Raw genomic sequence first — 18516 nt, 5'->3', positions numbered from 1 at the left:
AGCTTGGACAGCACCAAGACTTTCAAGGTTTCCATTCAATTTCGCTTACAGCTTCATCTAATGACGAAACAGCTGGCGCTAATTTTAGTAGGCCATGTCATTTACATATATGTAGAAAAGGATGGGCTAGATGTTACATGTGGGTTTTTTTTTTATAAATATGTGAAGGGGTGGGGAAGGAGTGGGTTTGTTCATGAAGAGGAATAGCTTGGGGTTAGTGTACATATTGAATTTAGAAACAGTGCTGTCTTAAATCCTTCGCTTCTGAAACCAATTTATGAGTTAACACTACAAACACAGACAGCCAGAAACACCTTCATGTGCACACCGCACAGACACACACGTTTGCACACTGACACAGGTGTAATGAACATTGTATATACTAAGAAAAGAAAGAATAATTATTTTAAGTGCTGTGAATTCTGTGCATCTGGAAGCAGTCATACACACTGAACACTGTGGGCCCAGAACAATTCTTATATGGAACGGCTGCAGCTCAAAACGGTTTTATATTAAACACTGCATTTGGAAATCGACAATATAAATGGAGCACTCTCAATGTGAAAATAGTCATACACAGAACACTGTTGGCTCAGAAAAATTGTTATATTGAGCGCTGCAGCTCACGATGGTTTTATATAGAACACTGCATTTGGAAATGGACAATAAATTGAGCACTATCCATGTGAAAATAGTCATACACAGAACACTGTGCATCACAGAAGAAATGGTTCTACATTAGCACTGCAGCATATACAGCCCAATTATGAGTATGGTTCATTCATGGTCAATACATCCAACATGTTACACATTCAGATGGTTACCTCCATGTAAATGCCAACTGCATGCAACAGTTCCCTCTTTTTTGTGAGTCCTGGTACTCATTTCTGCTTCCCACTCTGTGTAGCGGTCATAAAACATTGTCTGCACTGAAAAGTGGCACTGCAGATACTGCCTAATGGCCATTTTATGTTCCTGCATTCTCATAAAACTTTATTAAAATGTCTGTTCTTGTGCAAGATGGCATAAATACGGATGTGGGAATAAAGTTTAGAAAATGCTACACTTAAAACACCATTTGCTACTCAGAAAATTAAAAAACAATCTTAATTGCTACACTTGAGGCTTCACAAGAGTTGGCGGGTCTGGTTATGACGACTAGAGGGCTTACCAGACCTGGGAACCTACAGGATTTCGCTGTATTGTGTACGCCTGATCGTCTAAAATACGATCAGTACGGTCGGTGAAAAAAAAAGACGACGAGAACAATTCCTAGAAAACTTTTCTTCACAAGCGCATTCCTGTATTGGGGCATTGTTTATTTTAATGAATAAAAATAACTGTATAACTCAGCATTTGATCGATGATTATAGCTTTTGTCATTAAACATTGAAAGAAGCTTTTAAAAAAAATGTGTTGGTAAACTTAATTAACTCGGCAACGGACACGTGCAAAGCATGTTTGAATCATCGATGTTCAAATGTTGTGTGGAGTACATTCATTTTTCTGAAAATACGCCAAGTTTGTTTGAGAATACTCCCAGTACAAAACAGGGATTCCCAGGTCTGGCTTACTGTCCTCACGCTCACTTTCGCCTATCTAGGACATGATATACGATAAACACACTGAACGTTGTTTGTCTTGAACAGTCATAGAGACGACACCTTACACCCAGACAGTCATATGTTGAAGAAAGATAGATCTTATAGAAATAGTCTGATATACTTTTTGTCTAGAAACAGTTCTTTGTTGATCTCTGCCCATTTAGAAACAGTGAGCCATGAATGGAACACGTGTAGAAACATTTACACTGAACTTTGTTCATGTAGAGGCAGTCTTTTACATTTCATCTAGAAACAGTCGTCCATTGATATCACTACACTTAGATATGTTGAACACATTTAGAATTAATTTAGTTTTACTAAAGCCTGCTGGGACACAAGTAATGGGTTAGTGCATTTGTAAACAGGAATCGCTTGACAAGTGGCCCCCTTCATCCCCCCCTTCCTCGTCCTGATATGGCTCTGCGTAGTCGGCTGGACGTTAAGCAACAAATAAACAAACAAACAAACAAACACATTTAGAAACAGCGAGCCATTAATGGAACATGTGTAGAAACAGTTTTACACTGAACTTTGTTCATGAAGAGACAGTCTTTTACATTTCATCTAGAAACAGTTGTCCATTGATATAACTACACTTATAAAGTTATATGTTGAACACAGGTAGAAACAGTGATACATTGAACATATTTCACATAGAGGCAGTGTGTACAATTTCATCTGGAAATAGATGTTCATTCATATCTGTATAATTAGAAAGTTAAATGTCGAGCACATGTAGAAACAGTCACATATATATCGCTGCTTCCAGAAACAGTTGCACAGTGGGTGTAGATGTACATTTTCTAAGCCTAACTCTAAGGGACAGCAGGGAAAGACATAATGCTGCCACAGAAATATTTGCGTTAACATAAAAACAATATAACAGGCTCTCTGTAGGTCAAGGAGTCAAGTGAGAAAGTTATAAAAAAAATACGAAAAAGGGGGATAATAAACTTAATACCTCAGATGTCTCTGCAGGATAATCATCTCAGTTTGTAATAGTATGTCTCAGAAATTTAGGATGAATCCTACATCCAAGATATCAGTTTGGGATATTAATTAAACCATACAAACAGGGGATGAATCGGGGGGGGGGGGGGGGAGGAATTGAACACATTTTCATGAGACATGTCAGTGAAACCAGTGTCCCTCTTTCTTTTAAGACTTCCAAACATGTGAGAAAACCAGGTTTTAAAAGGTCAATAAAACCGGCACGGTTGGCCTAGTGGTAAGGCGTCGGTGATCGGGAGGTCGTGGGTTCAAACCCCGGCCGGGTCATACCTAAGACTTTAAAATTGGCAATCTAGTGGCTGCTCCGCCTGGCGTCTGGCATTATGGGGTTAGTGCTAGGACTGGTTGGTCCGGTGTCAGAATAATGTGACTGGGTGAGAAATGAAGCCTGTGCTGCGACTTCTGTCTTGTGTGTGGCGCACGTTATATGTCAAAGCAGCACCGCCCTGATATGGCCCTTCGTGGTCGGCTGGGCGTTAAGCAAACAAACAAACAAACACAGGTTTTAAAAGAGAGGGAGTCTAAAAAGGGATGTAAATTTGCAGACTGCATGAACACAAATTCTGAGAAAGCAGGGTCTTAAAAGGGGGGAGTCTAAAATGGGGGGGGGGGGGGTTAATAAGGCGGTTGGCCTGTTTTAAGGGGGTTGGCCTGTTTTAAGGGGGTTGGCCTGATTTAAGGGGGTTGGCCTGTTTTAAGGGGGGGGGGGGGGTTGGCCTGTTTTAAGGGGGTTGGCCTGATTTAAGGGGGTTGGCCTGTTTTAAGGGGGTTAGCCTGTTTTAAGGGGTTGGCCTGATTTAAGGGGGTTGGCCTGTTTTAAGGGGGTTGGCCTGTTTTAAGGGGGTTGGCCTGTTTTAAGGGGGTTGGCCTGATTTAAAGGGGGTTGGCCTAATTTAAAGGGGGTTGGCGTGATTTAAGGGGATTTGCCTGTTTTAAGGACGTTGGCCTGTTTTAAGGATGTTGGCCTGTTTTAAGGGGGCTCCAATGTGCAAAGCCATTCAAACAGGATGAATCAGTGGGACAATGACGGGCGCAGTGGCGTGGTGGTAAGACGTCCGCCTCCTAATCAGGAGGTCGTGAGTTCGAATCCCGGTCACTGCCGCCTGGTGGGTTAAGAGTGGAGATTTTTCCGATCTCCCAGGTCAACTTATGTGCAGACCTGCTAGTGACTTAACCCCCTTCGTGTGTACACGCAAGCACAAGACCAAGTGCGCACGGAAAAGATCCTGTAATCCATGTCAGAGTTCGGTGGGTTATAGGAACACGGAAAAAAACAGCACGCCTCCCCTGAAATCGGCGTATGCTGCCTGAATGGCGGGGGAAAAAACGGTCATACACGTAAAAATCCACTTGTGCTAAAAACATGAGTGAACGTAGGAGTCTAAGCCCATGAACTAGGAAGAAGAAGTGGGACAATTTTAAGAAACTGTTGATGGGCCATGTCAGTTTAGGAATATTAAAGCCATACAGCTGTGGGTGGGGATCAGCGGAAACTGTTGATGGGCCATGTCAGTTTAGGATATTAAAGCCATACAGCTGTGGGTAGGGAACAGCGGAACATGTTGAACAAAACTTTCTTCATCAGGGTATGTTCCCTTCACGTCCTTTTTCAGGCATGTCAGTGGACGATCAGCATTTTTGCAGCGCTCCAAATCCTACTCCAATCTTGCAGGACTTGATAGTCACAGGTTCGCAGAGTGTATTTAAAAGACATTTTTTTCTTGTCCTTTTTTTGTGTTCTGTATCTTTGGCACGCCATCCTTTTTAGTTGCAGGTGTCGTCTGCGTTTGTGTTGCTTGTTGACTTTTCAGTTTGCTACCTGTCGCTACTCTAAACATTGGTTAATGCTGGCGCCCCCCTACTCCTTGTTGACATGGACTAACCAAGATGTTTTCGTTTGTTTCATGTTGTGTCAGGTTGCTTTGGTTATGTTTTCTCCGTTCTTTTTTTTTCTTCGTTCTTTTTTTTTCTTCGTTCTTTCTTTTTTTTTTTCTCAGTAAGGTGGGGTTTTTGGTGGTAAGAATTGATTATTGTTTATCTGTTTTATTTTTCTACAATTTTTCTGTCTTTAGGTTCCACTCACTGCAAGTGACTGATAAATATAAAGCGTTCTGTTTTGATTGCATTGTGAATTAAATTCTTACTCTGAGTGCCGTGGGTCTGTAGTCAGAAATGTCATCTTGCCGTGATGCAAGGTAATGCCAGTTGTACGCTAGAATATAGTACGAGCGATAGATTTTGTAGTTTTGCACGTGAAATCTGAATGCTGAAGGTTTAAGTACAGAAGGGAAATGTTTGAAAAGAATAGAAACCACTTGAGAGAAAAAAAATCACAGCACAAAAAAAATGCGGAAGAGCTGATCATTATGAATTTTATTTTGTTTAACGTTTATAAAGTATTGTTTTAATGTTCTTACTTACTTACTGCCCGTTATGCCAGTTGGCATGTAGGGCAGCGTTTGAATGTTCTGCATGCATGAAACTAACAAACTTTTGTGAAACTGGAATGGAGAGTACCACCTGTGGTAGTTTAAGGTTAGTACTTGTAGTCTGCACACATCTTCTAAACTCTTTAGAATTAACCTTGAAATTAAGTACTGAAAAATGAAGAAAGTAGCAGGGTTTGATAAGAATAGACAATGTTCAAAAATAACTCCATTGCGCCCCTTGGCAAACCATGCCGCTGATTAGTTAGGCCAAGCAATCATCACAGTGAATAATGTGATGTTTTTTTAGTTTTTTTTTTATCTAAAACTGCCTGAGATTGGGAGGCAATTTTCCTTGTTTTGATAAGACAGGAAAGTCTTGTCGTCAAGTTTTGAATCTTGAGTCTTGATAAGCTCCTAGTCCTATGTACTTAGTGTTTGCCTAATTATTTGTAAAAGCCACAGCCAATAAAACCCTGACAAAGTTATTTTCAGGATTTGTTTATTATGGAGAAGGATAAACAAAGTAGAAACCTACATGGAACCTTGGTGATCAGCGTTCAACCGATAAAAAATGGGATGTGAAAGCGTGAACTCTCCTGCTTTTCGTGAGGCAAGCTTTCTACATGAGCTCTGTGTACACATTTTTCAGACACACCCCTCTCTAGTGATTGGCCTACACTGTCACATGAGAAAGTTTGCCTCACTAAAAGTAAAAGTATTCAATTTTTCACAACCCATACAAACTTGACCGAATTTTTTTCGAACAATGTCTATTCTTCTGTTGACTCTTGATACACTGTGCAATGGTCTGTCTTCACTTTTTTTGCAATAGTGAGTTCACCTCATAGAGAGGCTAAAAGCTGCGCGCACTCTAGCCCACATTGTTAATATTATTGTCTGCAATTCCCGCATGTTGCTGCATCGTTTTCTTCTGTCCTTCCAGCCGTCTTTTTCCACAGAATGTATCATTCTCATCTACCCCGGAATGCCTCAAGTCTGATTATGTAGCAATATTAACTAACCTGGAAGAAAACTAAAAGTTGTACTAACTATATGTACAGGTACTTGTACACAGGAAAACCACGATGGGGTAACCCCTAAATCCAATAAGTCCGCTTTTATGCGTCCATGTTTAAAATATTACTTGGTTTATGAAATAAGATTTTTTACAGCTGATCTTTCTTACTCACTTCAAAATGTGACCCATTTCAATGCCCAGCTGGAGGTACCCGTACCAGTAATGTTTTTGCTGTCAATTTGTTTAATTTATATATTTTTGTGTGTCTCCTGATTATTAATATTTTTACACTTTATTTTGTGAATCTTTGTGTTCAACCTCTTCATACCTGTCGCCTCCCCTTTGTGGCTTTGGAGAAAGTTGCCTTTGGTGGGAGATGGTTTGTAATAAATGTCACAGAAAGCCTACAATTTGTGCAAAAAAATCCATATCGTCAAATGGTCAGCTTCGTTTACTAACACTTAACAGTACACATAGTTGTCAGTTCCTTTACGATATTGCTTATTTTTTAAACAAGAACCAGCGATAATGTTGCACCTTTTTGACTCAACGGCACATTCAGAAGAGTCTTGGTAATGAGCAGCATTCATGGAAACACTTATCATTGAGGTTTTATGGGATGTTATTCAGTTTGAAACTTTGCAAGAGTTTGACAGCCTCCAGGCATGGCACACAAGTAAATTAGTTGACCCACGTCAAATTTCAAGGATCATGGCAATGTTGAGTTCAGGTTTAAAAAAAAACAAAAAAAAACAACTTCCTTGTTAAAAAGCTAAAGCTTTGAAACTTTATACACTCTCATGGTTTAATGGCCTCCAGACATAACCCAAGTCTCAGGTTAAATTTCAATGTCACAATGTCTAAAAGTCATCCAAAATAATTTAAAAAATTACCATATACCTGAATGGTTGATCTTTGAAACTTGACACACTTCCATGGTTTGACGACCTTTAGACATGATTGTCGTCCGGTTGATCTTGGTGAAATGCCAAGGTCACAGTTTGGAAGAGTTTTGGTCAATTAATAGGAAATTATCATTTTTTTGAGCGTTTATGGATCAAGCTACAACAGCAGATAATTTGTTTCTGATTCATGTCAGTATGTGTGACAAAAGTCAAAAGTGAGTTGCATGAGCATATTATGGCTCTTCTTATTTCCAGAAAAATGTTCGGAGGCACTTTAGCTACCAGCACATCGTACGGACAGCACTTTTTCTTGCCTGTATATATATAGTCACCTAACTCAACTGAAAGAAAATGATTATAGTGTCTACTACACATTGTTTGCAGAACTGCGTTTTTGCCTCAAGAGTAGCTGCTTTCATGCATGCACAGAATTAGAGGTATTTTGCCATATTAATAATGCATTTTTGAGATTCAGGCATATCTTTAGAACACTTGGACAGCGTTTATTTGAAATACAGATTGAACTTTCCATGCTACTCTGTTTTCTGGTATTCTAGAGTTCCATTTTCAACAAGGACTGACATTTTTTTACATCATAAGAGGAAGATCTGATAAAATACAAAAATGATTAAACTCCTACGGATTCTGGTTTGTCCTGAAATAATGAGCACAGATCAAAGCAGGAAAGAGATGACGTTACAGGAACTGTTACTCACAGCACTTAAAGTTCAGGAAGGAAGAGAGTCTTTACAGTGGGACCTACCCAGGTGACTACCTCTCAATGACAACCACCTGCCCATAACAACCATCTCAAAGGATCCCTGGTGAACTTTGTTCCATACTTATTCACCTTTCCACAGTGACCACCTGTCTATAACGACCACTTTTGGTTGGTTCCTTGGGTGTTGGCATTAAACAGGTTCGTCTGTGCTAACCAGAGTTCAAAACCTGACCTGAGTTACTTTTGAATTCCCTCCGTTTGTGTGACTTAAGTTTCACAGCCTAGTCTAATTAGCAAACACGATTTTGATCTCTGGAAAGCAAACCCCAAGCGTCTACATGTACATATATTCAAGTGTGGCAATTGCTGAGGCCATTTTGCTATGATGAACTAATTTTGTGAAACGCTTACTTGAGTAGTTATGACCAGTCCTTTTTTGTGATTTTGTGTGAGTGTGTGTGTGGTAGATTTTGTAAAATGTGGCTGTTTTTGATGTAGTTTTTAGTGTGTTGTGTGAGTGTCGTGCTGTTACAGGGTACTCTTTTCCTTTTTCAGTGGAACCCTCCTTACAACCTTCAGAAATCTAAGAAAACCAGGTTTGGAAAGGGAGGGAGTCTTAAAATAGAGTTACATTTACAGAGGCTATGTGAACAGAACATCTGCGAAAAGAAGTTGGGGGGGGGGGGGGGGGGGGTCATAAAAGGTGGGTTCCACTGTAATCCCAAGAAGTGAAGGTAGTGTGTGTTGAATGGGTCCAGTGCCTTGCCTAGAGAATTAATTCTTAACACCTCCCACCTGTCCCTGTCCTGCCTCTTATGGAAAGAGTTAATTTTAACTGTTTCTTGCATGTTTTGTGTATGTCTCATGTCCACAGGCACACTGTTACAGTGTGAATGATGTCGACCCTTCATTTGAAATGATTTTTGTTTTTGATTTTTGATAGTTTAAATGTAGGATTTTTTTTTCGTTGTCTACTTTTGGCATCTTTCTTTGAGATGGATTTCACATAACTAGTTGCTAGCAGGAAAAGTCAATGCAAACAGATTTTCTTTTCTTTTAAAGTTTTACCTTTTTCCTTTTCTTTTCTTTTTGTTTTTTTGTTTTTGTTTATATATTATGTTTCTGTATTTGTACAAAATAAAGATGAACAGGCAATGGAGCAGATCGCAGCTTTTTTTCTTCTCCAAAAAGTCTTTATATTTTAAATTCTTTCTTTTGTGTGTGTGATTTATTGTTCAATTTTTATGATTCTGATCATCAAAATGTTTTGTAAATGCGTTTGTGTTCATAAGAGTTTGTGGATGCGGCATGTAGTAAATTGTGCTTTGGAAAGGGGGGAAAAAAGCACAATGGTTCATGGTTGTATTTTTGTGACGGTGCATGCATTGTTTGATGTATAACCCACCTCTTAAGATCGGAACTTGCTAAGCAGGGGTTGCGCCGACATTGTGCGAGTTGCAAAAGTTGAGACCAAAAAAAGGCTTATTTTGCACAGCGAAAATGGCTAACATGTGTAGGCACCTGAAGATTTAATAATCGAACAACATTTTGCAATGAGTGTGACCCCAGGCTAAGTTTTTTTTGCTTGAGAAAACAGGGAATAAATGGGTCTACAATGCATTTTCACTCAATAGACGAATTTCGAAAATAACTTGTATGGTTGTTGGAGAGTAAACACCCTTGCTCCTGTCCAAGTGTTTCTGACACACCCCTCCAATGTTTGTAAGAGGTTTTGGCAAGGGTATTCACCAGCTCTTCCACAACCTATACAAACCCGGCGGAGTTATTTCCGAAAAATCGTCTATTGAACACACAACTCACGACACTTGGGATGTGGATGAAGCATGTAAATACTGCATGATTTGAATCTTGCTGAGTGCAAGTGTAGCTGTCAGTAACGATGGTTGCTTCTGAAATACTGCCAAGGACATGTGTATAATTCCTGCTGTCAAGTATGGCTAATGTTCTTTTGTTTTTTCATGATGCTGAAGATTTTTCAATATAAGTATGATAGAAACAAGGAGATAAGGACAATGTAAAGTTCTTGATGAGTGTAGTATTATCCCACAGAGATGAGGTGCATGTATTGAAAGAGAATATTGACTTAGCAACACATGTTTAGGGTAAAGTGAACCTTTCATGTTTGATTCTGTCCAGAGGGGTTAGTGTTCTCTTCCAGCTCTGGTTGTAGTCTTCTTTTTGGAATGCTTTATTAACTGATGTGAACAATTTTCTTGCGTCTTTCATATTTGGAGTTCAGTGAGAAGTTTGACAAATGGCCAATATTTCAGGTTTTTTATCTGCTGCGTATCTGAGTTTAAATTAAGTCGTTTTTTTCCTCTGGTGGACATTGCGTTGAAGCATGACCCTAAGTTAATTTTCCATTTTCAAATAGAAGATAAGAGAGATAAGAGATGTTTACTTTTTTCATGTCCCATGAGTGTGTGATCCAGAGATTGTGATCAACGCTAAAACTCACGTAATTTATCAACCTAACACTGTATGTTGCGATCAACGTTAACACTCACGTATTACACCAAGCTAACACTGAATATGGGCGTTTTTCAGACACCAGCACGAGAAGTCTTTGATGAAGACATTCTCCCATGCTAGCTTTGGATCGTCAATGGGCCTCCACCGCTCAAACTCACACCTGAACGCAGATGACAAAGACAAGAAGAAAGAATCAAACCACGCCAAAGAGGAGAAAGGAAAAGCCAAGATAGAGATGGTGAAAGTAGACGTTGATAACAACATGGTGAGACTAATTACTGCGTTTTTTATTTTTATTTTTTATTTGTAAAACTAAAAGGAGTGTCATCATGCCATCTCAGTCATTATCTTTGTATTGAGGGAAATTTATTTGTATTGGTAAAAGTAGGGGGAGAACTGAAGGTGATTATGCTGATAGAAGACACAGACAATGACATATAACAGAAACGTCTGTGAAACGCTTACACTTACAGGGCAAGGAGAGGGGCTGAATGTGTATGAAGCTAGGGAGGGAGGGAGTGTGTGTGTGCGTGCGTGCATGCATGCGTGTGTGTTTGCGTGTTATTGTGTAAATGTGTGCGAACAAAATCATGGAAGGCAGAGGCATGCACAATGTGTCCTGTTACGAGTTTACATCAAGTATCTCGACAAGTGGTCAGCAAATTCCCCAAGTATGCAGTGTCAACAAGAATAGATGGACAGATATATGCAGTGAATACAGACAGACAAACACATAGACAGATCAACAAACAAACAGGCTGCTGTAAAGTAAACTGATGGTAAGAGTAGATGGGACCCATGGTGTCAAAGGAGGGGGTTACGTTTGTCATTGACTTCATGGAAACTGTGTTACCATTTTATTATAATAGATAAAATGGGCATTACAGCGACATTGGAAAAAAAAGGTTTGTGCAAAGTTTGGTTGGGGAAAGGTCTCAACACTTGAAGGCAGACGTCCTTCTGGTGGAACTTAATTCCCTGTCATGGATGGATCCAGGCTTTTGTACTTCTTACAAGCATAATGAGAAATTTAAATGAATTTATAATGAGAGTTATGTAAGAGCAGCCTCAGGCAGCCAACTTACCCAGAGGCCCTGGTGCCCCTCGACCTCATGCGGCGTAGCCGGCCCAGACCCTGGCCAGTAATTGTAGACATTTTTCTCTACCTATTTTCCAACCTGAGTATGTGCTAAATGAATAATGAATGGTAAAACATTTTGGCAAAAAATGTTTTAAATTTTAATCTCTTCATGCAATGAGTTAGGACAATGCGTCTTGTTAGATGATGACATCTAGATTGTGCTTGAAAGAGGTTAAAAAGCCACGGTCCGTTTGTGACAATGTTTCTGCTGGAAGAACAGTGCCTTTAAACTAATCAAACTCATCATCCTGTCTCGGTCATTATCATGGGACGTTCATTTACTTCCACCTTAGTTTTCTTTTCTTCAACTTTATTAACAAACAAACAAAGTATAATACCTTATCTTTATTTTATTCCTTTTTTAATTCTCCCCCTCTTCGCAGATTGAAATTCCTTTAACCTTATTTTGCGACGTTTCCTTCCTGGTTTTAATGTGCCCGGGCATTAAAATTGTTCCTGTTGACTTGTTGAATGGGGTATATTTATACATTTACTAACACGTGTATGAAGGGGTCTTATGAATGAGGTTGATTTCAACACTAACACAGTGATCGACTCGTAGGTGTTTCCAACAATTTGACTTAAAGCATATTGTATCAAATTTGAATCCTAATATGTTCTCATTAAGAGAATAAAAACAAACTTCATTTTATTACATGTTCTTGTGATTTAGTTGAATTTGCGATGTAGTGGAACGCAATATAGTGGAATTCCCCAGTAGTAGCACTTGAACTAAAGAAAAAAAGTGTGACTGTGTTCAAACAAAAGCCAACTACTTCTATTATTATATAGTACTGTACATGTGCAATATATCCACTATTCCTATGTGTTGTGTCAAAAATGTGAATGGCCAGAAACCTGTATTGCACAATAGATCACAGTAGATTTGCACTTTGTACTGTGTACACTCTATATTGTACTTACAATTGTTGTGTTAGATGCACTGTTACTGGATTTGGAGTCAAATGCACTGCTGCCAATGACATTCATGAGGGCCACAGAAATCTTGTTTTGGGGGTGTTTTTGTGAGTTGTTGCTGTTTTGTTTGTCTGTTTGTTAAATACTAAGTCTTGTAATGTTCATTGTTCTGTGTGTTGTTTGCCCGGCTTTTTGTTTGTTTTTGTAGTTGGTTTTGGTCGTGCGAATTGGGGACAATATGGATTACATTTCAGATTACTCTGAATGCTAAACAAGAAGGTCTTTTAGATTGACCACCCTTCGCCTGATTTACTCAAAAACATTTTTTGGGGGAGGGGGGTGTTTGGTCTGAGGAGTGATAGCACTAATTGGAGTTGTAATCAAGGACATCTTTTATTGTTGAGATTTTTCTGATGTCGCTGATTTTCTTCTATTTTCATGGGACATGTACTGTCCTTTGCAAGATTTACCATCAATAACAGTTTCTTTTATTTTCTGTCTCTCTCTTTGATATGTACATGTACTACCATTTAGATAACAGTTCCTTTATTTTTCATTCCATGTATTTTTTATTTTTTTTATTTTAATTTAATTTAATTTTTTTAAGCAGTGGAACCCCCCTTTTTAAGGCCTCAAAAAATCTGAGAAAACATGTCCTTAAAAACATTGAGTCTTAAAATGGGGGTAATTTTACAGAAGTCATCAACAGAAAATCTGAGAAAACATGTCCTTAAAAAGATTGAGTCTTAAAATGGGGGTAATTTTACAGAAGTCATCAACAGAAAATCTGAGAAAACAAAGGTCTTAAAAAGGTGGGAGTCTTAAAATGGGGGTAAATTTACAGAGGTTATCAACAGAAAATCTGAGAAAACAAGCCACTATATTGCCTTTTTGTTGTGGGGTTCATTGGGGGTTCTTAAAGGGGGGGGGGGGGGGGGGGGGTTCCACTGTATTGTTTTACAATTTATACTGTATATGGAGTGGATGATTGGATGGATTCATTCTGTTCACTATGGTGGCCTGACAGGCTGTGGGAGATGGACCATCTCCTGCAGGAAACGCGATGGCAGATCACGTGATATTTAGGGAAAGTTTTGTTCACCTCACAGATAATATGGTAATATTCCGCCACATCTCTCAGTGCCTTCTTGACTTTTATTTGCCTTTCTGATATTTTAGTTTCACTTCTTTTGTTGATTTTTTTTCTCCCTTCCTGCGTCGACTTTTGAGCAGTGCTGCAGTGGATACTCGTAACCGACCAAAGTTTGGACGGAGGCGAGTGCATGAACAAATCTGCCGCTTCGTTCCTTTTTTTTTGTTGTGCGTTTGAGTTCTACTTTTCAGCTTGATTATGCTACTTGTACAGACTTGACAAGTTTCTTGCATTTGCAGTTAGCTGTTGCTGTTTTGTTGTTTTACTTTGGTGTTAATATTAAAGCCAGTATTTTTGGAATAGATAGTTTTTGTTATCACAAAGAAAAGAAAAGTGTTAGATTGAGACTCTTTTTCACTGAGCAGCCTTGTTGTGTGCAGCTGAATTTGTTCTTGAGCGTTTGTTTTATTTTAACTCCTTGGCTTGGCTTATCGTTCAATTTATCCCAACCTGAAAAAAGATACTTATAAATTTGAGATTGACGTTGTTTTGTGTCCCGCTCAGCTCTCTCTTTCTACCTCTGTCATTAATTTTAACTTTTTCGACTAAATACCTTTCCATCTCTATGTCATTCATTTGAATGGTAGATTGGATGCACGTAGCTTTATTTTCAAATGGTGAGCATAAGAAGTTTGCATCATTCATCAGACGTTAATTAAGACTCCCCTTTTTTCCCTGTAGTAAAATTTGTGTGTTGATCATGATGTCAGCTGGTCCGCTTTGGTGATCAGACAAGGAAAATTTAAAACTCCCGTTAGTTAATTATTATATCATATTTGAACTGCTCACACTCAAGAAGAAGGAATGACGCTTACAGATTTGTGAACAGCAAAAATCTCAGAAAATTGGGTTTTAAAAGAGGGGAATTCTTGCAAATGGAGGTAAATCACTAAAGATATAAAGATTTAAGGAACAGAAAATCTGAGAAAGCAGGGTCTCAGAGTCTTAAATTGAGAAAGGGGGGGGGGGGGGGGGGGGGAGGCTTCAATGTGCATAATTGCTGATATGAAGTGCCAAATGTTGTACAGAAGCCTCCTTTTCTGCTGAAGACTATCTGTTGGCATGGGCTGGAACTGGTTTTATTTGCGGATGAGATGTCTTGTTTGGAATTATGTTCAGAATCATTTTCCCTTTCTATACCTTTATGATTTTTTTTCTCCTTCTTTTCGACTGATTTGTTTTTAAACTTGCTCACAGCGCCGCATTACTGTGCCCATGTCATGGTTTTGTACAAATGTAAGTCGGTGATAAACACATTCATTTGTCACAGTTTCCAGTTACTTTCATTGTTCTGTTGCTGTTACTCTTCAAGACCTTTGAATTGATGTTTTCATGTCAGTTGCTAAAAATGTCGTCATTACATTTTGCAAGTTACATGTTTTACATTTGTGACCGTTACTTTGTTGTTTACCATATTGGATAATTAAGTGGCTATGAGACGATCATTACAATTGATCAAGCGAACAGTGGCAGCTGAGAAGACTAGATACATTTCAGCAGTTTAGTTTCATCATCATCATTGTGGTCATCATCATAATCATCATCATCAAAATCATCATCATCATCATGGAAATGCCCATCTTGCAGGCTGTTGAATTAACGTGTGAAGAAAAGAAAAGAAAGTTAACAATTCATTATACCATTTTTATTGCCCCCCACCCCCCCCCCCCCCCCCACCCCCCTCAGATACCCAGTATGGTTGATTAGCAAAGAATGTACCATTGTTTCTAGTGGTAAGGATTTTGTTTTCCCACTTTAACTAATATTATACCTTTGTCTTCTTCCATACCTTCCATCAGACTTAATACATAACATTGTAACAAAATGAAATTAACTGGCTAAGATTGTACTCGCATTTAAGTGAGAGAAATAACACACAGAACTGTTGTTCTTAATTCATGTTGTTTTGTTCGTTATACTGGTCGCCAGTGCAAAATGTTTCTAAAATTCCATGCATGAGAAATGTTTTCCCCTGATTTTGTGGATCGGACCGAGTTGGTGTTTGTGGAGTGAATTTGGTGAACTAAATCTTCTTCTTTTTTTATCCGTTAATATAAACTTGGCCAAACAATTATTGCAACACAAATTAAAGCATTAATTCCCGTGTCATTACATTAAAACTTTATATGCCAGTTACGGCCGTTCACTTAACCTTCAGGAACACCTTTTGGATTAAATATTTCTTTTACAGGGATCACGTGGCCGCCGCTCAAGTAAGGGTACCCTCAAAATCGACCAGACAAAAACGGAAGAGCCGAATGAAAAATCGACAAAAATTCACAATAGGCATAACTTTGCAACTTTGACATACGAGAAGAAAGTCAAACCAATTATCTACCCTGAACAGATTGTTTTGTTTTGCTACCTTGCGTATTTCGCATGCTATGCTATTCCTACTGATGCAGGTGGCGATCGCAAGAGCGGTCAAAAACGGGACATTTTACGTCCATTTTTATTGGTATTATGTCAAAAAACGCTACATTTTAGCAATGACTTGGTGGATTTCTTTGAAACTTTCAGAATATTTTACCAACATACTAGAAATACTTCGTGCAAAAGTTTGGATCGTTACGGTTGTTTATCCAGATGTTACGCAATGTTTCGGAAAATTTTCTTAAACTCGTCATAGGATTGTTCACTTGTGTCACAAAAATTCATGCCTTTGCATATCTACAGATAAATGATTGATACAGATTTTGTCCAAGTTTCATTTGCGTGTAGCCGCTGGCGTTTAATTGCTAGTCATGCAAACACATGAGAAAACAAGAGGCGAAGCCTTCAAGGCTCCCGTAAGAAATCAACAAACAGTAACATAACACAAACTCACTCACTCCGTAACACACACACACACACACACACACACACACACACACACACACACACACACACACACACACACACACACACGCACACACACACACACACAGTTAAAACTAACGCATCATATCAACTCCATGTATAATTTTCAAAAGAAGGCAAACAGATAAAATGACTAGGGTAATAGGTTAGGTACCTGCCATGTGGGCACTTTTTCCACTGCTGTCCTCAGTCCTATACTTTTCATCAAGACTGTCTTGTCACCATGCCGAGTAGATCTAAATTCGGAAGTCTTCATGTGGCTGAGGCATATATCTGACATAGCGTCGATCTTGTTGTAGGTTAACCTCCTTTCTGAAACAAATGGCAAAATGCGATTAGTTATGATGACTACAACCTACACAAATATAAACAGTGTTTTGAAACAGAATAGTCAGGTTATACAAGCCACTTTACCTATGCAGCATGGTAACCCTACAATATGCGAAACATGTCGACTGCAGCAGCCTGGTTCTTAAAATAATTCTGACGGTCAACACAGCCAGAAATGCCAACAAAGACAAGAAAGCTGTTGCAAGGTAAGCTTACCAAACGTTACATAGCGAATCATGATAGTGCGTAAACAGCAAACAGTAGATCTACAATCAAAGAGAGGATCGAGTCTGGAATGAAACGCGATACAGATCTAGCATTCAAAAACTGTCTTTCACGTTCAAGGAAGTTGTTGCAAAGTACTTAAGACTTACTAAATTGTACAGACAAAACCATGACAGTGCATGTTTTGAATCTGAGGAAAAAATCGTGATCATTTTGACTTTGAGAACAGATTCATTCCGTTTCCTTATATCTGCATGTTCAAGTAAATGGTGGACAGTTTTTTTCGGGCAGAGTAAACTTAACTTGAGACTCTACTGCAAGTCTTGAAATTCACATAAATCGAACCACGAGCAAAGACATCCAAACATTACAGGCACTTTAGATCAACTCATTTCACTAGAGGTGACTGCCTAGCACTGTGTTTGACATCCGTGTCTGCTGAAATAAAAAGAAATTAAAACAAAACGGATTAACAGTAGGTGACACGTTATCAGAGTGGGAGACACTAGATCTGTCTCTGAACTTACCGGGATACGGCTGCAAGATCGACACTGACTGCCGCGCTTTCGACAGCTCTTCCTCGCGTGGACATTGGAAACACGCTGTGCAGATCAAATTGTAGGAAATCTCCCTTTGGTATCTTCTTTATTTACTTTTCTGGAGCTTAGAAACCGAACAACATGAAATCGTCTTCCCCGTCGAATCGGCGAGGTGAGAACTGGACCACAATCCTTCGCGCGACCCCTGACCTGATCTTGACACCTGACCTGCCGTCTACATGCCAAACACCACACAAACCAGTCAACTGCTTGTACCCCTTCAAAACCCCCCACCACCCGTTTTCTTTGGATACACGCTTTAACTACACACATGCCGACACAATGTTGATCATTGCTTCAATAATTTGAAGATGGTGCTTGAAAATTAACCACGTGAAATGAGTATTTCGGTGTTTAGCCAAAAATGTTAAAGTTTCTACCACAGACATACACACATACATACGCACGCACGCACGCACAGACAGACAAAGTTTACCATCGCATAGGCTACACTTACGTGAGCCAAAAATGGAACGTTCACGGTGTTTCGCGCTGACAGCCGTTATCGCTGCGTGCCTCTTAAAACATGCTACGGTCACGCTTGGCTGCGCATCGCTGTGGCACCAGAATCATCGCTTAAATATCAAGCGTGTTTACAGGCCTAGCAAATTTGTGTCAGTGCTTATACGCACATAAAACTTTTGCAGTGTGTGTATCAATCATTTTTCTAATGACATGCAAAGTTATGAATTTTTTGACCCAAGTAAACAATGCTATGACGAGATTTAAAACTTCTTTCGAAAAATTGCATAACATTTTAACAAATACCTGTAACAATCCATAATTTCGCATGAAGTATCTCAAGGATGTTGGTAAAATATTCTGAAAGTTTCAAAGCAATCCACCTAGTCATTGCTACAGTGCAGCCTTTTTTGTGATGATACCCCTAAAAATTGACGCATAAAGTCCCGTTTTTGACCGCTCTTGCGATCGACACCTGCATCAGTAGGAATAGCATAGCACGCGAAATACGCAAGGTAGCAAAACAAAACAATCTGTTCAGGGTAGATATTGGTTTGACTTTCTTCTCGTATGTTAAAGTTGCAAATTTGGCAATTGTGATTTTTTGTCGATTTTTCATTCGGCTCTTCCGTTTTTGTCTGGTCGATT

General features: G+C 39.1%; 1 protein-coding gene across 5 annotated transcripts in view; it reads left to right on the top strand.

The window, feature by feature from the left end:
- Positions 1 to 18516, top strand: part of LOC138959922 (band 3 anion transport protein-like) — a 70674-nt gene that overhangs the window by 13593 nt on the left and 38565 nt on the right. For 3 of the 5 annotated variants that reach the window (XR_011453829.1, XM_070331593.1, XM_070331596.1), the window contains exons 11-13: positions 4229 to 4303; positions 10257 to 10446; positions 13268 to 13357. Coding sequence is in view for 4 of the 5 variants with exons in the window: in XM_070331593.1 (XP_070187694.1) it covers positions 4229 to 4303; positions 10257 to 10446; positions 13268 to 13357 (355 nt within the window). In the remaining variant the exon portion in view is untranslated. The remainder of the gene's footprint in view (positions 1 to 4228; positions 4304 to 10256; positions 10447 to 13267; positions 13358 to 18516) is intronic. The other 2 variants (XM_070331594.1, XM_070331595.1) reach the window with 2 other exon arrangements.

The sequence above is a fragment of the Littorina saxatilis genome, linkage group LG2 (genome assembly GCF_037325665.1).
Source record: "Littorina saxatilis isolate snail1 linkage group LG2, US_GU_Lsax_2.0, whole genome shotgun sequence".
NCBI lineage: Eukaryota > Metazoa > Mollusca > Gastropoda > Littorinimorpha > Littorinidae > Littorina > Littorina saxatilis.
Note: the sequence above shows the minus strand (reverse complement) of the source record. Positions and strands in the feature narration are given on the sequence as shown.